The 20,970-nt window shown below is 46.6% G+C and overlaps 2 protein-coding genes across 4 annotated transcripts in view; one reads left to right on the plus strand and one right to left on the minus strand.

Annotated features, from left to right (window-relative positions):
* RABEP1 (rabaptin, RAB GTPase binding effector protein 1) overlaps positions 1-7,951 on the plus strand; it is a 93,053-nt gene extending 85,102 nt beyond the window's left edge. For all 3 annotated transcript variants that reach the window (XM_084822954.1, XM_084822956.1, XM_084822955.1), the window contains 4 exons: positions 604-659; positions 1,714-1,812; positions 2,943-3,059; positions 4,325-7,951. In XM_084822954.1, the coding sequence (XP_084679080.1) occupies positions 604-659; positions 1,714-1,812; positions 2,943-3,059; positions 4,325-4,426 (374 nt within the window). In that variant the 3' untranslated portion in view covers positions 4,427-7,951. The remainder of the gene's footprint in view (positions 1-603; positions 660-1,713; positions 1,813-2,942; positions 3,060-4,324) is intronic.
* NUP88 (nucleoporin 88) overlaps positions 7,151-20,970 on the minus strand; it is a 43,808-nt gene continuing 29,988 nt past the window's right edge. The window contains exons 10-17 of the mRNA XM_084822957.1: positions 18,566-18,667; positions 17,336-17,494; positions 15,826-15,951; positions 15,230-15,295; positions 10,181-10,261; positions 9,044-9,170; positions 8,784-8,902; positions 7,151-8,377 (exon numbers count right to left, since the gene is read on the minus strand). Of these exons, the coding sequence (XP_084679083.1) occupies positions 8,314-8,377; positions 8,784-8,902; positions 9,044-9,170; positions 10,181-10,261; positions 15,230-15,295; positions 15,826-15,951; positions 17,336-17,494; positions 18,566-18,667 (844 nt within the window). The 3' untranslated portion in view covers positions 7,151-8,313. The remainder of the gene's footprint in view (positions 8,378-8,783; positions 8,903-9,043; positions 9,171-10,180; positions 10,262-15,229; positions 15,296-15,825; positions 15,952-17,335; positions 17,495-18,565; positions 18,668-20,970) is intronic.

Consider the following 20,970-nt stretch of genomic DNA (forward strand, 5'->3'; position numbering starts at 1 on the left):
TTATTGTGGTAATGTTTGGGACATGTGTGCAGAATTGGTAGACTGATGGGTTCAGCCAGTCTGTCTGTCTCTGTCTCTCTCTCTCTCTCTCACACACACACACACCCCAATGCATATTTTCTCAGGTGTCTGCAGATGGTTTACACACAAGATGTAACTTGCATCTATGGAAATGTGGGGATCTCCCTTCCTGTATGTAACACATGGAACGGCTGGTGCCCAGTGCTTCCTCTTTATCCGAGAGCTAGTATTTTCCAGTGAACAGAGTGCAGGTGTGAGCTGAGAAGAACCTGGTTCCAGGGCCACCCCCAAAGTCGTGCGCTGGGCAACTTTGCGCAAGATGCATGTGCCCCAGCTCGTTTCTCATTTCCCAAGTAGGGCATATTAGAGGCTTACCTTCCCAAGGAAAAGTCACCTCACCACAGTCCTACAGATACGGAGCGATATACATTTGGGCGAATAACAGTTCGACGTTTGAGAGAATTCCGTCTATGGGAGTTCCTGTTCCTACCCAACTAGCAAGAGTTTTCACATGATGTTGGTTAGCTGAGAAAGTTATTTTAAAAGACTTAGTGAGTTGAATCTCTTTCCCTTCTCTTGCAGCCGCTGCTTCCAGTCTAAAAACAGAATCGGAGAGAATAAGAGCAGAGAAGGAGCAGGTAAGGGCTGCATCTGGACACTTTAGGGCAAGGGTAGGCAGCCTGCTGCCTGTAGGCACCAGTGTGCCCCTGGACACCTTCCTTGGCATCCCTCCCACGTAAAAACAACAACACTTTTTCTTACCAGCAGATGGGACCGCTTCGCAGCGAGGTGAGAGCCTTCAGCTGCTGCCCTCTTCATTTCCCAAGAATGCTTCTGAGCTACCTGATGGGGCTCAGAGACATTCTTAGGAAGGAAAGCGTGGGGGAGAGACCATGGGTGTGTGTGTGTTTAGGGGGTGCTTGACATGCTACCATGAACAACTCCTTGTTTGTCTGCCTCCCGTCTCTCTGGTTACCGTGGGCACCTGTAAAAGAGGCCACGTGTGGAATAAGTGCCTAGGAACTACAGTAGGCCCAGATTCTTGGAGACAGGTTCCCACACATCTTCCTTCTTTGTCACAGTATTTGGTTCTGGACACCAGAAACTCGTTCTTCTCCTAATATGTTATGTGACTTTCAGATAACCATGTTTTTTAGCTCTGAGAGAACTTGTTTTTTTGAAGGGTATACATGGATTCCTTCTCTTTTGCCCACGCCGTTCTCACTCTGAGCAGTGGCGATATCTCTCAATAAAATGTGGCATCTTGGGCAGGTCTGCCTGCCATTTCGCAGTAACATTTCTGAAGCGAGCCAGGGTCACACCTGTCGCCATTTGGCAGGCAATTCTTTGCAACCGGCGTAAAACGCTGCTCATTTTGTGTACATCCTGACATCACACTTGCAAAGGGGGCAGGGCGAGCAGTTATCCCTCAGCCCCTCAGCATGCCAGTCAAGGCAATCAGGTGGACATGTAACACTTGAGGAGCAGAGTAGATGAGAAGAAAGCTGCCCAATTGTCATGGCTGCTTGTGGCTCGCTGGTATAAGTGGTAAACTCTTTCCACCTAGTTTTCGGAAAGCAAAGAATGAGAGCATACAGAGTGGGGTAGTATGTGGAGGAACACCAGACAGCTGGTGGACACGGGGCGGTTTTTAGCCCATTTAGCTAGTTGTTTGTTCTTTGACTTTCCCAGCTGGAACGCACCTTGAAGGAAAAAATGCAGCAGTTAGAAAGCTTCCAGGAAAGGAAAAGCAGTCTTGAAGAGCATCTGAGGAAGGAGGCAGCAGCAAAGGTAGCTGATGTGCAAGTTGTTTGAAAAAGGACCTCTCGTTGCTCCATGACAAGAGATTGGGACTGAAAGAGCTCAAGCTTGCAACTGGTTGAAGAGCAGGAGGCAGCGGGTAGAAATAAGCATTTTTCACAGTGGAGGGGAATAAGCCGTGGGATCCCCCAGTACTAAGACCAGTGCCTTTTGGGGTGAGCGGTGAGGTTCCCATGGTTTCTGAAATCCATAAAATCCAACGCTGACTGTGAAGAGCTCTAGAAGGAATCTTCTTTCTCTAATCTGGGTGAATGGACAACAAAATAGGAAATGAGATTCAGTGTAAAGCAAGGGTACACTGGTGCCCATTTGGGGGTGGCGGGATCCAACTTCACACTCTCTTGGGGTCTGAATAGGCTGTCCTGAAAGAGGTCAGTAGAGGCGGTAAGTTTATACTAACTGCCTCCTGTGAAGGGAACACCTGCGGCATTGACACGCCGTTTGTCTACGGAGAGGTCCCACTTTTCCCGAACCGTTATTTACCACTCCAATATGGGCTGATCGTCAAAGCCATCTTGCAGTGTAATTGTCGGTCCACCCATGTCCCTTGGGGTTGCCCTGGGGCTGGAGAGCAGAAGTGAACCACACTTTGGCTTCTGCCATTGGCCGGGGGACCGAGGGCCACTGGGAGGCTGTGCTGCCAGGGAGAACATCCATCAAGCCAAAGGGGAGACCATTCTGGCTCATGCATTGGCAGGGAGCTTGCTTCCCCCTCCCTGCCGGAAAGAACCCTCGGCTCCCACCGCTGTCCTGCTGGGAGGCAGGAGGAAGGGGAAAGAGTACTCTGGACCCATCCATCAGCCACAGGACCAAGAGACACCAATTGCTGTTCAAGCAAGAGCACCAGTCAGATGGGCCCCAGCTGCATTTACATGCCCGCTTTTAGCTCATCACCTTGTTCCGAGCTTGAAAAACTCAACTCCCTCCTCTTCCTTTTCCCTGCACGCCCCCTTCCTTGTGCGTCTTGCCATGTTTCCTTTGTAAGCCCGATGGCTGGGCCTCTCCCTTTTTATTGATGTAAGCCGCTTAGAGAGACAAGAATGGTCTGAAAAGTGGGATAAAAATGCCATAAATAAGATTGAGACTGTTTCTGTCCCCAGGCTAACTTTGAGCAGCTGATGTTTGAGGAGAAGAACAAAGCTCAGCGGCTGCAAACGGAACTGGATGTCAGTGAGCAAGTACAGAGGGATTTCGTTAAGCTGTCTCAAACGCTTCAGGTGAGGCTGTCAGCCTAGGATTTGAGGCAGCAGACAGTCCAGTGTGGGTTTGCAAAGAGTGTGTGCAATTCCATCCAGTGGAGGCTCGTGGCTCTGATGTCAGTGGGGCGGTGAAGCCACTCTGGGTTTCAGTCAGAAGCAGTCAGAACTCTAAAGGAGATATAGTTATTAGCTATAAAAGTCAGAACCTTTATAGTTCTGACAGAAACCTGGAGCGGATTCACCACCCCACTGACAGAGCCATCAGCCTGTACTGACTCCATCTAGGAAAGGGCTGCTGATGCTCAGACCGTCCTGGACCACTGGGCGTTTGAAATTAGGGCACGAGCTGCTTGCCCAGCCCTGCTGGAGGGCCAAATCTCCAGATGGCTGTGCCCCCTTTCCCCCCATCTACCCATCCATCATTTAGCAATTTCCCTGCTTTTGTGCGGTGTCCGTCCACCCCCCCCCCCCCATGTTCTGGAAGGCTGAATTGTGTCTCTGAAGGCTGAGTTACGGCAGGAAGAGCTTTGAGGGAGAATATGCCGGCATTTGGCCCCTGGCCTTTTTTCTCCAGCCCCGCCCGCCACTGTAGCGCAGCCCCCTGAAAGCTTCTCCAAAATGGAACCCGGCCCTCTGGCTGAAAGAGGCCCAGCACCTTCGCCTTAAAGGGACCAAAGCTTCATTTTAGAAGCAAGAAGGCAGCACTGGGCCTGAAGGGAACTGGTGCAATGGATGACTGCAGCTTAGAATTGTTTGAGAGACACATCAAGTTGTGTACGGCTGCAAGCAAGCTGATGCTGTTGCTTTTCTGACAGGAAAAGTGTTGTTGGTTCATGAGTGCTCTGCAGTGTTCTCCTTACTTGGATCCAGGTTGATGCCATTCTTTAAAGGGTGCCTGAACACCTACGGCTAGTTGATTTAATCAAGTGCCTTCATTTATTAAACTGGAAGAAGTTTGAAATAACATACAGCTTCACAAAAAGTCTGTCTTTAATATCACTGCATCATAGTAATGCCCCAGAACCAAAATAGCCTTAAAAGAGTTTCCCTTTAAAAGAGTTTGCCTTTAAAGAGCCTTTAAACTCAGCTCTTCTGATTAACATTTGCTTCCATTCATTGAAAATGCATCCGAAATGTATGTAACTTTAGCTTTAGTTGCTTAACTTACTGATTTTTAAAGTTTGCAGTCCAAAAGAAAACAAGCCCCTTTGTTGGGTATCTGGGTTTCTCACAACCATCGCAGTACTTTAATGATCTCTCCTTCTTGCTTATTTTTTGCCTAGGTCCAGTTGGAACGGATCCGGCAAGCAGATTCCCTGGAGAGAATCCGTGCGATCCTCAATGACACAAAACTGACAGACATTAATCAACTGCCGGAAACATGACACCCTCAATAGCAGGGCTCTAAGGCTGCATTTTGGGGTGGTTTTTTTTTTTTTAAAAAAACCCAACCCTCATCTTTATAGCAAAACATTTAATAATTATTATTTAACTCTAACTGAAAGAGCAGAAGATGACATGGGGAGCAGTGGTCCAGGCTGCGTTTCTGGAAGGGAGAGAAGGCTTTGCACGGGGGCAAAAAAGTATCGGATTGAGAGAAAGGTGTGTGGGACCCCCTGGGAGTGTCTGCCTTCAGTAGGGCCAGACTTCTCTGAATAACAACCCATCCTTCCCTTCTCTTCCCCTTGCTCACTTTTCTTAAACTAACTCTGGAACACAGCTTTCTCTCCTCCCTCCGCTCCCCCCCCCACCCCAAATATACTGTGATGAAGGTAGCTGCTGGAAATCAGATCTCTCCCTCCCCCCCCCCCCCAATCTTTTTGGAGTGAAGCTGTTGAACTCCACCCTACCAGTGACTTGAATGGTTACCAACGGTATTTCATAAGATAGCAAGCAGGGCAGAAGGGGGTATAGTATGCTATATGAATATTTTATATTAAAATATGGATTTATTTGCAGGACACTGGATGTTGGCTTTGGGGATTTTCTAGCTCAGTGTACTTTCTGTACCTCGTATGTTGTTCTGGAACAACCTAAGTGCTGTTGGAAAACATGATGAGCGTGAGGGAATAGAAAAGGCTGCACATTATCAAAAGGGAGCTTTAATCCACGGGGAGCATCTGATCGCTAGAATGGGAAAATGAAGAGCCTGGCCATCTAAATTCTTGGGACAAGACCAAATACGGCGAACGCACCCTTCAAAAACAATACCTGCAGACGCCACTTGAAACTTGGAATATGTAGTGGTGCCTTTATTTCAGGACTGGCAGACAATATCCTGCCCTAGCTGAGTTTAGGCATTTTTCGCGGGTGCGCTCGCTCTTTAGTTACGGGAGGGATCTAATGTGTTTCCCTCCCTCGCCACCATGGGGAAGTGCATTGGGTGGGCATTTAATCTTAACAGAAAGAACTGGGGATGAAAGTAGGGTCTTTTAGTGTCTCTCACAAAAACCAACTGTCTGTTGCAAAGCAATACCAAGACAGGGGTGTGTGCAGACCAACTTAGTTACGTTTTAGTCCAGAGGTGACAACTTGTGGCCCTGCAGACATTCTGGCCTACAGTTCCCATCAGCCCTACCCAACGTCACCAATGGTGAGGGATCAAATTGGTAGGCCAAAACATCTGGAAAGTCACAAGTAGCCCCCCTTGCCTCCATCCCATTGTAATCAATGGAACTAAATTGTGGCTAATGTAGTCTCGATCCAACCTGTGGCACGGAGGTGTTTTGCCACCTTCATGCAGATTTTAGAAGCTCTTCTGCACTGCGTGCCCTTGTATGTTTTTGCTTAAAGATTCTTCACCCTTTGGGTCTGAAACTGTCCTACCTTAGAAAGTGGCTGCCCATGGGGTAGCTCTGGGAAACCTTCTGGACTTTGGGTTGGATTCAGAGCCAGTTCGTCACACTTAGGCCCCATTTGAATTGATACAAGAAGTTTGCTGCGACTAAGTACAATGAACTTGCTGTGGATCCAACCTTTTGAGAGGAAGGCTGCAAACGTGCATGAAGGCAGGGTAAGAATGTACTACAGAACATGGAATAAAGCCAGTATGAAACCAACGTTATGTCGGCCTCCATCCTCCTTTCCAGAACTGGAAGTGTTTTTGATTCACTTCAACTGGCAGGCTGTATGCTCTCAAACCCATACTTCCCCGTGTTCTAGTAAGAGCCTGTGACTTCCTAGAAAGTATGTCTTAAAAAACCAAGGGGTCTGTAAAATAGATTGGGTGAGGGTGCGTAGTCCATGACCAGCACCTCTGTTGCATTCCTATCCTTTCCCCATAGGTGTAGTAGAACAGATGGGCTTTTAAATGAAGGTGCTGTGTGTGCAAACAGCTGTCCGTTCCCTATTCTTCTAGTTACCCAAAGCCCTGCCGTTAATCTAGTTTCTTTTCCAAAGACTAGAATGAGTCTAGTAGAGCCCTCCCTGCCCTGATCATGTTCACCGTTACTCGGTTCTTGCCCAAGTAGCTATTGAGCTAAATTCCATTTTGTATATCTTATCAGTGTAAAAGTGGAATTGCCATAGGACTTCCACACTCCTGCCTTACCTTTTGGGGCCAGGCGTAGTCAGTCAGGTAGTTTAGCTGTTCCGTAGAAAGCTTTTTGTGGCGGGGGGTGGGAAGCAGGATGCCGCCGCCCACCGTCGCCTTTTGCGCAGCTTGGCTCCGTGCAGGTTGTACCCACGTAATTGCTAACCAATCTGTACAGAATCAGGAATCACTTTTTGGAATCCAGCCTGATTAGGTCTTTTAATAGGGAAACATTTGGCAGTAAGTAACACAGAAATGGCAAGGTAAAGCCTCTAGCTGTGGAGTTTGATTAGGCATGAAGAACATATTCTGACCATCTGCACTGGCAAATTAAAGATGCAAAGTAATTTGGTGCCAGGGGCTTTTAAGAGAGGGGTTTCCCCTCCCAATCTTGCTCATGGCACTTCAGCATTGCTAAATCTTAAGTATGAGCAAAAGTGGGTTCACAGTTTATGACTTCGTGACGCTGTGTAAGGTCAGGAGCTTAACTTGCTGTAAGGCAGGGGAAGAATGTTTTGCATGGCTGTAGGGGTGGGAGGATAGATTAGTGGTAGTAGTGTTAACACTTTGTAGTTGTAACTAAACTTTAATGAAGATGGACAATAATGCATAAATTCACAAGCCTAGAACCCAAGGTACACAAAGGATGAATGAGAGGCTACCCATTCAAACAATATTTTTTTTAAAGGAAAAGTAATTGTTTACTAGCAGGAAGTGTGGGCCCACTTAAACAGAAATTAAGCAAATTGAGGACTGAATAGTATTTTTTCCATAGTTAAAGCTTTTTTTGCCTTTTTTTAAAGGGAAGGTTGTGCCCGTCTCATCCTCGAAGTTCTGGCTCTCTTGATGTGAAAGGACTACTTAATTTGTACTAGTGGTTTTCATTCTCTTACACTGACCCTTAGCTACTACAAATGGGGTATTTATAATACAGTGACCTTTATTTATTTTAGAGAACAGGGGCCGTGTGCAGAATGTACGAGAGGAAAAGCCTGCAAGTTTTAGCTCTGTTCTGTATAATTAATTGTACAGTCTTAATATGTGCAAAATAAGTTCTTACAGCATGTCTAATGGTTAACCCCTTTACTTTGATAGCTCCTGTGGCATTGCTATACAACTTCTCGAAGCATGGTTTGGGCAAGGATAAGGGTGGGAGACGGAAGTCATCTATAAATATAGTCCCTTACTCTTTTTTTTTAAATAGCCTTTAAATTCCACACAAGAATGTTTGGAATTATACTGCATTCCAACAAAATAAGCCACTGGCGTCCTGTGAAACTGTGGATGTAGAATTCTCCTGTCTACTCAATTCAAAATGTAACCATTTGTTAACTGTATTGAAGGTGTATCCTTAAGAAGTGTTCCAGATTAAAGGAGGAAAAAAGTCTTGTGCTTCTTCTCATTGCTTCTTTCTGCTTAGATGAAAGTTGCATCATTACATGAGAGGAGGATTCATAATACCTTCCTCAAAGGGTCTCATTTGGGGAAAGATCCGTCTACCCCTCTGATCTTAATTATGCCTAAAGATTACTCCTTGGATTTTTCCTCCGTCTTGCTTTCTGGGGAAGATTAAGTAAATGGCCAAATATTGGACTTAGAAATGAGAGGTGAGCTTTTGAAAAAGATGTTTATTGAGTCATGAAGTAAAAAAAAAGATGTATAACGCAACTGATAAATTAGGAGGAAGGCAGCTGAATTTCCTGACATTCTACAAGTTCGCTCTAGGCCATTCATATTGTACTAAAAGGTCACGTGATTTCTGATATCATTTATCTGTTTTACCATCTCTTGGATGTGTTCTCCCCTGCAAAAGAAAAAGGAAGTGCTTTAAAGACGGCAGCAATTTTCAGAGAAACAAGGCAAGAAAAATAGCTTGTAACTTATGGAAACTTTGGCTTGTCTACTGCCAATTTTACCCCTAGACAACTGCAATCCCAAACTCAGACAGATCTATACACATCTTCCTTACTATATTCCCTCATCTGTATGAACTTAATAGGGTTATGCACTGCTACTGAAAATGGAATGGGGGACTTTCATCCTCCCACAGCAATTGCACAGCAGTATTTGGGATGTGTGTAACCCTGGACCTAACATACCACGTTTACAGTAATAGCACAGCGGCAACATTGACACTCCAAGGTGTGTAAGCCTCTAACATTTGTCATCCATCAAGTACTCTGAAGCAGCTTAGCTAAGCATCCACTTACTCCTCTTTGAGGACTGCTTGGATGCATTTCCTCTGGTAGACACTGAGGCTGATGCTGGGCTTCCGTAGACTGGTCCCCTTCTCCATTTTCCTTTGCTGATAATCCTTTTTCATTTTAACCTACAGGCACAAAGGCAGTACTTTAAAAGGAGATTCAAGCATCAACAAGCTTCCAGTGATTTTCTTTTTTTTTGGGGGGGGGGGGAGAGTCCTTTTAGACTCCATCTCTCAGCCCGTTATTCCAAATGCACAATCACTTACCTGTTTGATAGCATTTCCTAAGTGCCGCAGCTGTTCTTGTACTGTCTGTAGCTCCTTCTTCATATCCTTCTCGCTATCTGACAGGACAGGCAGCTGAGAGTGAACGCTGCGTAGTACTTTCTTCATCCTTTAGGTATAAAGACAAGGTCAAGGTACCAGTGGGGCTGGGGCGTGTGTCTTAAACCAGCATTTGCTGGCCAAACAGCCCAACTGTCTTCTTCGAATCGACATTTCTCGCATGTAGAGAAGATAACCATCAGTTTCAAATTTGTCTGCAGACCTCGGTCTCTGAACTGGCAAGATGTGCTTATGTTGAAAATAGTGAATTAGTTTCAATAGTGCTGATTATGCAGCAGCGGTATTATGGATCATTCCAGCTGCTTGAATAACTTAGGCAAGGGAAGAAGGTCTAGGAACACTACCAAGAACAATTTCCTGGAAACAGTCCCTATATTAAAAATGCTAAAAACCTTTCGAGCCAAGTTCTTACCTGATACTCCACCCAGGGAGCTCCAATGACAAACTGCAGATCATCCATTTTCTATTCAATGTTCACTATGCAAAATTATGCGTATTAGTTGTCTCTCCCCCACCTTGCAAGGTGTATCTAATGGGTGCTGAACAAGCCAGCCCTCCCTTTTTAAAGCCAGCTTCTTTCAACTGCTTTCCAGGCAGAATAAGATCAACTGAGATAGGGTTAACTTCAACAGTATCGCCTAGCTCCTCTCTCTTGCATCTAATGTATTGGCATTGTAAACCAGATTTTGGGGGGGGGGGGGAGAGATAAGTCTGGCTACATAATGGCAATTCTAAACAGCTCGCCATTACGATCGGGAGCATTTCTGCCCTTTTAAACACTGGTGAAAGGATTTGGTCTGTGAATAAGCCTGCATGAAGCTGTTAGCAGAAGCTTAAGTTGTAGATTTAGTTCAGCCTGCTGCCAAGCTGCTGTTGTCCAGCCTGAATAGCCTTCCCACAACCCAGCTTTCTTCCTTATTAACTATGCAGGCCCAGCAACTCAGAAGGCTGCTCAGCTTAGTGACTGGGCTTCCAGACAAGCCGACAGCATTCTCATTTAGTCAGACATGGGTACTTACTCCAGCCTCTGGCAAAAGCCTGTACAGAATGTGCCCTTACCTGTTCACAATGTCTTCCTGTTTCTCTTTGGCCTCCTCGTACTTCACAGCCAAGCCCTCTGCCATGTCCCGCAAGCTTCTCCTGTAGGAGAAGAGGAACTGGTATACTGGGATAGCAGTGTGCATTTATTTTCTAACGGAAAAGAAACCCAGAACAAATGGGGTTCCTTGTTACGAAACAAATTAGTTCCGAATGGCAGTGTTCCTGTCTGTTTCCATGCCTCCTGGTGGCTGCAACCACCATCGCGTCATTAGGGGGTGGGGTGGGCAAGGGGGAGAAAGCACAGTTTTAGTTAAGTCTTGTTTTTATTCCAAATCCTGGGCGCCAATCACTGTTAATGCAGAGCAAAAGAAACAACCCCAAGGAGGCTTCAAGCCACTAGGGATCCGGCGGACAAGCCTCATGACGCCCAGATGCTCTGGGGCTGCACAGCTTTTTAATCCTAGGTGAGACAGAATCAAAGGCCATTGCTAGCCAGGCTATAGCTTCACCACAGACATGGGGAAAGTGTGGCCCTCCAGCTGTTGTAGGACGGCAACTCCCAGCATCCCTCACCACTGGCTATGCTGGCAAGGGCTGATGGGAGCTGCAGCCCAGCAACATCCGGAAGGGCAGATGTTCCCCCACGACTGCCTTACCGCATGCTTCTCTGACCTCTAGCTTACTGCGTTGCAGTTTTGCTATGAACACATCAGGGGGAAGGAGTCCTTTATGTCTCCATTTCACCATAAGTTAAAGCAGCCAAGGAAACATGGGGTGTGTTTTTGCTTAGCTTGGGGTGAGGTGGGGTTTATAACAGCCTTTGGGTCTGTCTAAGCTAGGATTAATGAAGCTTTTCCAGGGCTTGGCAGGACTTAACACTGAGGTTGCACACTTGTTGTTCAGTCGTTCAGTCATGTCCGACTCTTCGTGACCCCATGGACCATAGCACACCGGGCCTTCCTGTCCTGCGCTCTCTTCCGGAGCGTGCTCAAGTCCATATTCATTGCATCGGTGATGCTATCTAGCCATCTCATCCTCTGCCATCCCCTTCTCCTTTTGCCTTCAGTCTTTTCCAGGGAGTTTTCTCTTCGCATTAGGTGGCCAAAATATTGGAGCTTCAGCTTCAGTACCTGTCCTTCCAATGAGCACCCAAGGTTGATTTCCTTTAGGATTGACTGATTTGACCTCCTTGCAGTCCAGGGGACTTGTAAGAGTCTTCTCCAGCACCACAGTTTGAAAGCATCGATACTTCGGCGCTCAGCCTTCTTTATAGTCCAGCTCTCACAGCCATACGTTACTACTGGGAAAACCATAGCTTTAATTAGATGGACCTTTGTCGGCAAGGTGATGTCTCTGCTTCTTACTATGCTGCCTAGGTTTGCCATAGCTTTCCTCCCAAGGAGCAAGCATCTTTTAATTTCATGGCTACAGTCACCGTCTGCGGTGATCTTGGAGCCCAAGAAAGTAAAATCTGTCACTGCTTCCATTTCTTCCCCTTCTATATGCCAGGAAGTGATGGGGCCAGATGCCATGATCTTCGTTTTCTTAATGCTGAGTTTCAAACCAGCTTTTGCACTCTCCTCTTTCACCCTCAACAAGAGGCTCTTTAGAGCCTCTTCGCTTTCTGCCATTACGGTGGTATTGTCTGCGTATCTGAGGTTGTTGATACTTCTCCCGGCAATCTTAATTCCGTCCTGTGATTCATCCACCCCGGCGTTTCTCATGATGTACTCTGCATATAAGTTAAATAAGCAGGGCGACAATATGCAGCCTTGTCGTATTCCTTTCCCAATTTTGAACCAATCAGTTGTTCCATGTCCGGTTCTTACTGTTGCTTCTTGACCCTCATACAGGTTTCTCAGGAGACAGGTAAGGTGGTCTGGTACCCCCATCTCTTTCAGAATTTGCCACAGTTTGTTGTGATCCACACAATCAAAGGCTTTAGCGTAGTCAATGAAGCAGAAATAGACGTTTTTCTGGAATTCTCTTGCTTTCTCCATGATGCAGCGAATGTTGGCGATTTGATCTCTAGTTCCTCTGCCTCTTCGAAACCCAGCTTGTACTTCCGGAAGTTCTCGGTTCGCATACTGCTGAAGCCTAGCTTGTAGGATTTTGAGCATAACCTTGCTGGCATGTGAAATGAGCGCAATTGTAAGGTAGTCTGAACACTCTTTGGCATTGCCCTTCTTTGGAATTGGAATGTAAACTGACCTTTTCCAGTCTTGTGGCCATTGCTGAGTGTTCCAAATTTGTTGGCATATTGAGTGCAGCACTTTAACAGCATCATCTTTTAGGATCTTAAATAGCTCAGCTGGAATACTGTCATCTCCGCTAGCTTTGTTGTTAGTAATGCTTCCTAAGGCCCACTTGACTTCACTCTCGAGGATGTCCGGCTCAAGTTCAGTGACCGCACTATCATGGCTCTCAGGGACATGAAGATCTTTCCTGTATAGTTCTTCTGTGTATTCTTTCCACCTCTTCTTAATCTCATCTGCTTCTGTTAGGTCCCTGCCTTCTTTGTCCTTTATCATGCCCGTCTTTGCACAAAACGTTCCCTTGATCTGCTTCCCTTCTTTCCTCAGCTACTTGTAAAGCCTCCTCAGACAGCCACTTTGCTTTCTTGCATTTCTTTTTCTTTGGGATGGATTGAGTTGCTGCCTCCTGAACAATGTTATGGACCTCTGTCCATAGTTCCTCAGGCACTCTATCAGGTCTAATCCCTTAAATCTATTCCTCACCTCCACTGTATATTCATAAGGGATATGATTTAGGTCTATGGTTTAGTGGTTTTCCCTACGTTCTTCAATTTCAGCCGAAATTTTGCAATAAGAAGCTCATGATCTGAGCCACAGTCAGCTCCAGCTCTTGTTTTTACTGACTGTACAGAGTTTCTCCATCTTTGGCTGCAAAGTACATAATCAGTCTGATTTCGATATTGACCATCTGGTGATGTGCATGTGTCGAGTCGCCTCTTGTGCTGTTGGAAAAGAGTGTTTGCTATGATCAGCGTGTTCTCTTGGCAAAACTCTATTAGCCTTTGTCCTGCTTCATTTTGTACACCAAGGTCATGCTTGCCTGTTATCTCGGTGATTTCTTGATTTCCTACTTTAGCATTCCAATCCCCTATGATGAAGAGGACATCTTTTTTTGGTGTGAGTTCTAGAAGGTGTTGTAGGTCTTCATAGAACCGATCAACCTCAGCTTCTTCAGCATCAGTGGTTGGGGCATAGACTTGAATTACTGTGAGGTTGAATGGTTTGCCTTGGATTCGTACTGAGATCATTCTATCGTTTTTGAGATTGTACCCCAGTACTGCTTTTCCCACCCTTTTGTTGACTATGAGTGCTACTCCATTTCTTCTAAGGGATTCTTGCCCACAGTAGTAGATATGATGGTCACCTGAATTAAATTCGCCCATGCTTGTCCATTTTATTTCGCTGATTCCCAAGATGTTGATGTTCAATCTTGCCATCTCATGTTTGACCACCTCCAGCTTACCTTGATTCACTGATCTTACATTCCAGGTTCCTAAACAATATTGTTCTTTACAGCATCGGACTTTCTTTTCACCACCAGACACATCCACAGCTGAGTGTCCTTTCGGCTTTGGCCCAGCCGCCTCACTCTTTCTGGCGCTACTTGGAAATACCCTCTGCTCTTCCCCAGTAGTATATTGGACACCTTCCGACCTGAGGGGCTCATCTTCCAGCGTCGTATGTTTTAGCCTTGTGATACGTTCCATGGGGTTTTCTGGGCAGGAATACTGGAGTGGGTTGCCATTTCTTTCTCCAGTGGACCACATTTTGTCAGAACTCTCTGCCATGACCTGTCCGTCTTGGGTGGCCCTGCACGCATAGCTTATGGCTTCACTGAGTTACGCAAGCCCCTTTGCCACAACAAGGCTCCCTTAAAAATCCCTGGGGTTTATCCCCCCACCCCCACCCCCGCTCCACCCTGTGAAAGCAGCTAATGGTAGCCAGAACTTGGACAAAAAATACATTACTATCTAAAATGTAATGTCTTTAATTGCATATAAAAGGGGGTGTCTTCAATCTGTCTGAAAGTTGGCAAGCCTGATCACTGGGTGAGGTGGGGTGCTAGAGGAATGCCTGAACATGTCATGCCAATGGGATGGAAAGACAGACGTTCCAGGGAACAGAAGAGCAGTTGAGCCTTCCCATGGAGATCCCCAGAAAAAGAAAAACAAATGAAATGCTAACAAGTGAGGGCTTTCAGTAACAAAAACAAATGGAGAATCCATTTTTTCTTGCATAGCCCTATTTGGGATAGACCAGGATAAGACTACAGGAAGCAGGTTCTACCCACGGCTGTGTCATTAAAGTACCTCCCTGTTAAGAGGGAGTGTATATGCCACCCTTCTATTTTAAAAAATGGTGTTCAGGCCCGCTTACAACCAATGTTAAACACAACATCTCAGAAACCACGGCAAAAGAGAAAGCGAGAGAGAGAGAGGAGCATAGCGGAAGGGAGCAACACGTTCTTGTCCTGCCAGTCAAAGTTGCATAATGTAAAGCAGTGAAGTGCCAGAAGCCTGGTGAAGATGCCAAAAGCTGATTTTTTAAAAAGTTATACCAAAAGTATATGCCCTGCTTTTCTTAAAAAAAAAAAAAAACTAGCATCAAAATATTAAAATACAACAAAAAAATTAAACAGCAGTAAAAAAGACAACTGTATCATATTACAGCAGAAGCTCAAAGAAAAAAAACGAAGGCACACATGGAGAAAGAAAAAAATGAACACACCAAGAACAGGAGTAACCAAGAGACAGCCTTCATTGGGCTCTCCTCACACTGTGGCAGCCATTCGATCAGGCTACCTGAGCGGCTGTTATAAGAACTGCAATGTTAAGAACTCTCGGGAATTCTTGTGGCTTTTTGAACTGCCTGAGAACTGCTTTTTCCCCCTCCTCCTTGACGGCAGGGACAGGCTTACTACTGATTGTTATAAGTCGCTCCGGGAGCCTTTTTGACTTGAGAGAGGAGTAAAAATGCTCTTGATAAATGAATACAAAGAAGGCTAGATTCAACGTAAAAAGGGTGGCCTCACCTTTCTTCTCGACAGTAGCCAAGATCTTCTAACTGTTTCTCTTTCTGTTCGTGCAGTAATTTCACTCTGAGGAGCAAGGCGGAGAAAAAGGCCACAGTGTTAGATTGTGTCTGCCAGTGCTCCCATCTTTCCCTCCACCTATACCGATTTTTGCCAACTGTAATAAATCTTGAAGGAAAACATTAACAAACAGGGTTCCATGCATGGCGAAGACATTCAACACACACACACTCAATCTCGGCACAGCAAAAAGCAAGCGCAATTGTGCTATTAACTGTTCTGTCCCCAGGAGCAGAATGGTGGGAGGGAGAAGAACATAGCTGTACTGGAAAGATAAAGTTACGGTCTGGACTGGGATTTCCATTCACTCTTGCCAATTCTTGAATCAGCCCAATGATAGAACAAGTTGGAGAGAAGCTCATCATAATAATGCAGATCATTCCCATTGCCAGGAAAGCTACTTGCTAGAGGTTCTCATCTGTATTACTTCCAAAGAAGGCTACGATAGGTCACAAGATCTTTGGAGATCTGAAGTACCCCTTGAAGGAGGACGAAGAGCAGGCCAACAAGATTTAGAAACAAGGAACCCGTTTCACCTTCGCTGGATCTCCTCTCGGGCCAGGTCCTGTTTCAGGATATATTCTTCCCTGAACACCTGTGTGGCTCTGCTGAGAAGGTGGAGGCATTCTTCAGGCGGAGGGGAAGATTCTTTATCTGCAGCTCTGAAAGACAAACACAATACAATCAGTGACAGGTGCATAAATGGGACGCATTCCCCACCCCCCAGCTCTGTTGGGACTCCAGCTTTCTTGTGGATTGCAACACTAACTGCAGTTCAAGCATGCTGGCGTTCCGTTTAGTCACAATCTGTGCTTAGGATCATGATTACTTGCGCAACTGCTTTGTCACACACATGCTTCTACCTGGCCTGAAGAGAACGCACTGTGCCACCAAACCCCACAAGGTTGTGGGCATCTAGATGGCCTTTGACTGGAAAGAGGTCCAGTTATTTACTTGGGTTTCTAACCTGCCCCATCCTAACGGCTCAGAGCAGGTGAGGACATCAAAGTCAACATTTGATAATTTTATTTATTTCATTTATATCCCATCTTTGTTCCTCTTGCAAGGAACCCAAGGCGGCTTACATTATCCTCCTCTCTGTTTTATCCTCACAACAACAACCCTGTGAGGTAGGTTGGGCTGAGAGTCTGGGACTGGCCCAAAGTCACCCAGTGAGCTTCCATGGCCAAGTGGGGACTAGAACCCGGATCTCCCGGTTCCCAGTCCGTCACTCTCACCACTACACTACACTGGCTCTGTAAACACTGGATAAAGCCCATGAGCCAGACCCCATCCACAGCCTAGCGTGCAACTTCAGAATTAAAGGTACCTCCCTACTTGCCAAACCCTAGGCATTAAAAACCAACCTATTCAGTGTGTCTAGCAATACTTAAACACTGACTTTCCCCATCTGCTGTGTCATCTTCCCTTCTGGGCTGCCAAAAAGAAGCCAGAAGCCCCTCTCGTTGACGATCCACTCACCACTGCCAGAAGACAGCATTTCATGAGCCCACCTGCTCAGTCAGAAGCCCAGAGCAACAGCTCAAGTCCTCTGGTTCTCTACTGGGCTTGTGGGGGTCTTGCTGGCATGGAAGTGGCAGCGGCAGCAGAGATTTATGGTAGTAGCAGTGAAGCTGCAAGAGCAGTCAGGCAAGGGAAGAACAGAGTCTGGATCAGCCAGAACTGAGAAGGACTGGTCACAAGTCTAGTGAGAAGGACCAGCCTGGGAGTTTCGTCCCAGAGAAGACGGTGCATGTGGTGGAGCAGCAAAAGCAGGCCTCAGAGAGGACTGCAGCAATGGGAAACAATTCAAAAAGTTCCCTTTCCTGGCTGTACCAGGTGAACCTTACAGAAGGCAGCAAGTGGGTGGGGAACATCAAGTGATCTCACACACACACACCACCCCCACCACCCACCTCCCAGAGCCTAACTAGTAATAGCTGAATGAAAAGGTCTGTCTCCGCTGCTTGGGTGCCCAGGTCTGATGGCAGAAAGGTGACACTGCCCTTCCCCTTCATACAGAGTTCCCCCAGAGAGATTTTGTACTTCAGCAGAAGTGGGTTGGCAGAGCTGCGACACAGGATGTTTCGGATATGTCTCTCAAAGGAGTCCTGCGATTCAGCCAGGATGCGGAGGGGTGAAGCTGTAATCTGAGAATCTTCCTTGGTGCACAGAAGTGGGGGGCAGGCTGGGTGGATGGCGGAACTGTCAAAACAACCATCAGGCATCTGTCAGTATTCTCCAAGGACACCGCCCCACCCCACTCGGCTTTCAACACGTTCTTTAGACATTTAAAAGCCTTCCAAGAGTGGTCAACAGATCTTGGCTTGGAAGCCATGATTTGGGTCATCACTGACCCCTCCCTTCCCCAAATCCTGTGTCACGTGCAGAGAACTCAGGGAAGGAAGGCGCGCATACCCTTTTGCACCTCACTGCTGCTGCCTCCAGCAAAAGCCCAATGGGAAAGGAGAGAAACTGCACATCTGTTCTGATCTGCCTCCAGAGAGCACTGTGTCTAGAGCCTCGACTGTCAGACAGAAAATTCTAGCCAATGTAGTGATGTGAGTGCTGGACTAGGTTCTACTTCAATTCAATTTTGGAGAAGCTCTCGGGGACCACAAACCAGTGGTGGGCAGGGCTGGAGGCAAAGGGGGTGAAGCCAAAAGAGCCAACCAGCATATTTTAGCGCAAATCTCTTGCTGCCAGTAAAAAGCCTTCGGAGAGGCATTTCAACCTTTTAGAATGGGGGAAAAACTGTGCAAAAGTTTCCCAAAACGTTTTGGGAAAAACTTTCCCCAAAAGCTGGGAAACCACTGAACCATTGGGGAAAAAGGAGCGCAGCCATCTGGGGAACTACTGAAGGCCGGATTGGGAGCCAGATTTGCCTCCCAGGCCTGAGGTCCCCACCCCTGCTCTACAGCATCGATGTGCTTAATGAAACCGACTGAAATCATTCTGATGTTCTAAAGCAGTAGGAGCCTGCAAACAGAGAAGTGGATGGTTAGTTGAAATCAACATGTGGAATTCACGGAATGGTTGCTAGTTTATGTAGCTCTATGAAAAACATGCTGTCAGGCCAAGGTTGTTTTTTCCTTTGATCAAGTAACCAGCTGAGTAGCAAAGGGTTACATACTGGATAGGATGCATCTGAATTTCAGCACAGCTAAGATAGAGCTGCTTCACTGGTAGTCTCGATCCCTTCCTGTAAACAACAACATTTCCCACTCATTGGAGACCTGGAGGCTCTAATATAGATTAACATGGTTTAGTACTTACAGAAGAGGCTTGGTGACACATTCATAGGTCCTGGTGATACAGACCATCGTTGGACCCAGGATGTCGGAGACAATCCAGAACCCTCTAATGGAGGCAGGTTGCCTGGAGGAACAAGACAGCATACTTTGGCAGCCCCACGTACAGAAAAGCGGCTGTCTTTAGGCCCAAACAACCCATCTTAAGATGAGCAAATCTTTTATAAGCCTTTTGCACTTCAAAAGATGCTCCTCTTTCACCCTTTGGTAGTAGTGCTTATGTAAAATTCGGATTTCATCTCTTTGCCTCTCCAGCCAAAACCAACCTGCCTTGCTTGTTGTCCAGGTTCCCATCAGAGGGAGTTGAAGGGCCCAGACATGCTGACCCTAGTCTGGCTTCCTGGCCTTTACTCTCCCTGTCCACCACTGCTTCCCCTGGCCAGAGAACGCCATAAAAATGGGAGCAGAAGTCACCCTGGCAGCTCCCCACTGGTCATGGAGAGGGTGGTTCTCAGACCTCCAACCTCCATGAACAACCTCTCCTGTCAGAGACCTTCCGTTTCAGGCCCTCTTTCCTAAAACTGGACCAGCTTAGTGGCACATCTCCATCTGGAGGCTGAATGTAAGATCTACAGTAAGTTAACCAGCCATGGCCACTATGCGGGCGCCTTGCAGGGATTCCACCAATCGCTTCTATGAGACTACTTGGGAGGTTTTCACATGCTGGTCCTGGCGGAGCATCTTTCATAGCTGTCCACAGGTGTCAATTAAGAGCCGCCTTTTCTGCAGCTGGGCTTCAACTGCGGCTCCATCCCAGTACTTTAAATAACCAGGTTGCACCTCCTTCCGTTATACTAATTAGAGGAAAGCTGAGATTTCCTGTCGGTTCACCCTCACAGGTTTTTTAAGAGGAGCTTCTCTGTTGAACCCACCTGTGTTGCCTAGGATTCCAACCTGGGATCTTCACAGGGTTCTGAGAGCACCCAGCACAGAAACATTCCAGCCTCTCTAATCAGTTCCTCTATATATCCTTTCATTCCAGCTGGCATTCCTCATGGCTTGCCATGTCAGCTGGAGAAGTATCAGAGCTGGGAACACTGTAGTTCAGGAAGGGCCTTCTTTTGTTCAGAGAAGATAGCATTATGCTTAGACCAGATCCAAGCTTCATTCTGAACGCCAAAAACCCTTTTCACAGTCTCAGGAGTTCATCCTGCTCTCTGTTTGTCCCAAGCAAAACACCTTGAGGGAAAGGAATGGGATAAGTGGGCCTTTACAGAGCCTTGATGATCTTATGCACAGAGCTGATTCCACAGGTTGGACAGTCTCTTCATGTCCTTCCAGCTGGATGGTATCAGAATCCACAATGGCCAGGTGGATCAAGTGCGTTATCTCCCTCGCTTATGTAACGGATCGGCTTCCTCTTCCGTGAGGTATAGAGATGGCCTCAGCAGCCTTCGGCACCAGTGCCCTATAGAGAAAATCAGTGGGGCTGCTGCCAGGTCCACAGTGTTCTCTTTTGTCAAAACACACAGGCTGGATGCCTCCGTCAAGGCTGACTTTGGAAGACATGTTCTGCAGTGTCATGTTTTTCTTATCATAGTTTTCAGCCAGTGAGATGTCCCAACTGGGATAGATTTCTGCTGTTTAGTGTCCTGTTGAAAGATACCCCCCTCTGCTGAGGGAGGGAGGAACACTGGACTTACTGTGAAGGCTTCTTCTGTTCCATTGATGGAGGTATCCTGTGCCAACTGGGGAAATTTGTGTTTCAGGTAAACCTGCTGCTTCCTGGATAGGTCAAGGTGGTTGCTGGAGAACTCCAAGGGCCTTCAGTTCAAAATAATTAAAAGTCCTGAGGATGGCCTTCTGTCCTGTCTGCCTTCTGTCCTCTGTTAACAGTTTTTTTAAATATATAATTCAGCATATATTTCTAAGGGGGGAGTGAATTACATATGGGGTGTTTGTCCCTGCTATGCAATATTTCAAAACGGGAGGCGGGGACGGGAACTGTTCTCACTGGAAGGTTAAAGGGATTCACAACTGACGTGGCTCCACCCGTGGAGCAAGTGGGAGGAGTAGCCTGTCAAAGGAAACCCTTAATCCACTAAGGAGAACAAATCTTCACATATGCTGGCTGGGGATGATGGGACTTGTAGTCCACCACATCTAGAGGGCGCCTGGTTGGGGAAGGCTGTAAATTTCCAGAAAATGAAAAAAGAACATTTGAAACCCAACCTAGAGCAGTTCTCTATCTCCCCTATTCCCAGCCAACATCCTCAGCCATGCCAAGAAAAAAAAGAATCCCCAAAACTGCAGTCCCCAAACCAGTCCCAAACCCACTGTTCTCCTGCACTCCCACAAAAAACATAAGCACAACCCAGCAACTGAAACTTTTCAACTGCTGTTTGTTCACACACTGGGTTGCCTGTAACC

Source organism: Heloderma suspectum, chromosome 16 (assembly GCF_057233095.1).
Source record: "Heloderma suspectum isolate Gila_16-S chromosome 16, 16-S_ref, whole genome shotgun sequence".
NCBI classification, from domain to species: domain Eukaryota; kingdom Metazoa; phylum Chordata; class Lepidosauria; order Squamata; family Helodermatidae; genus Heloderma; species Heloderma suspectum.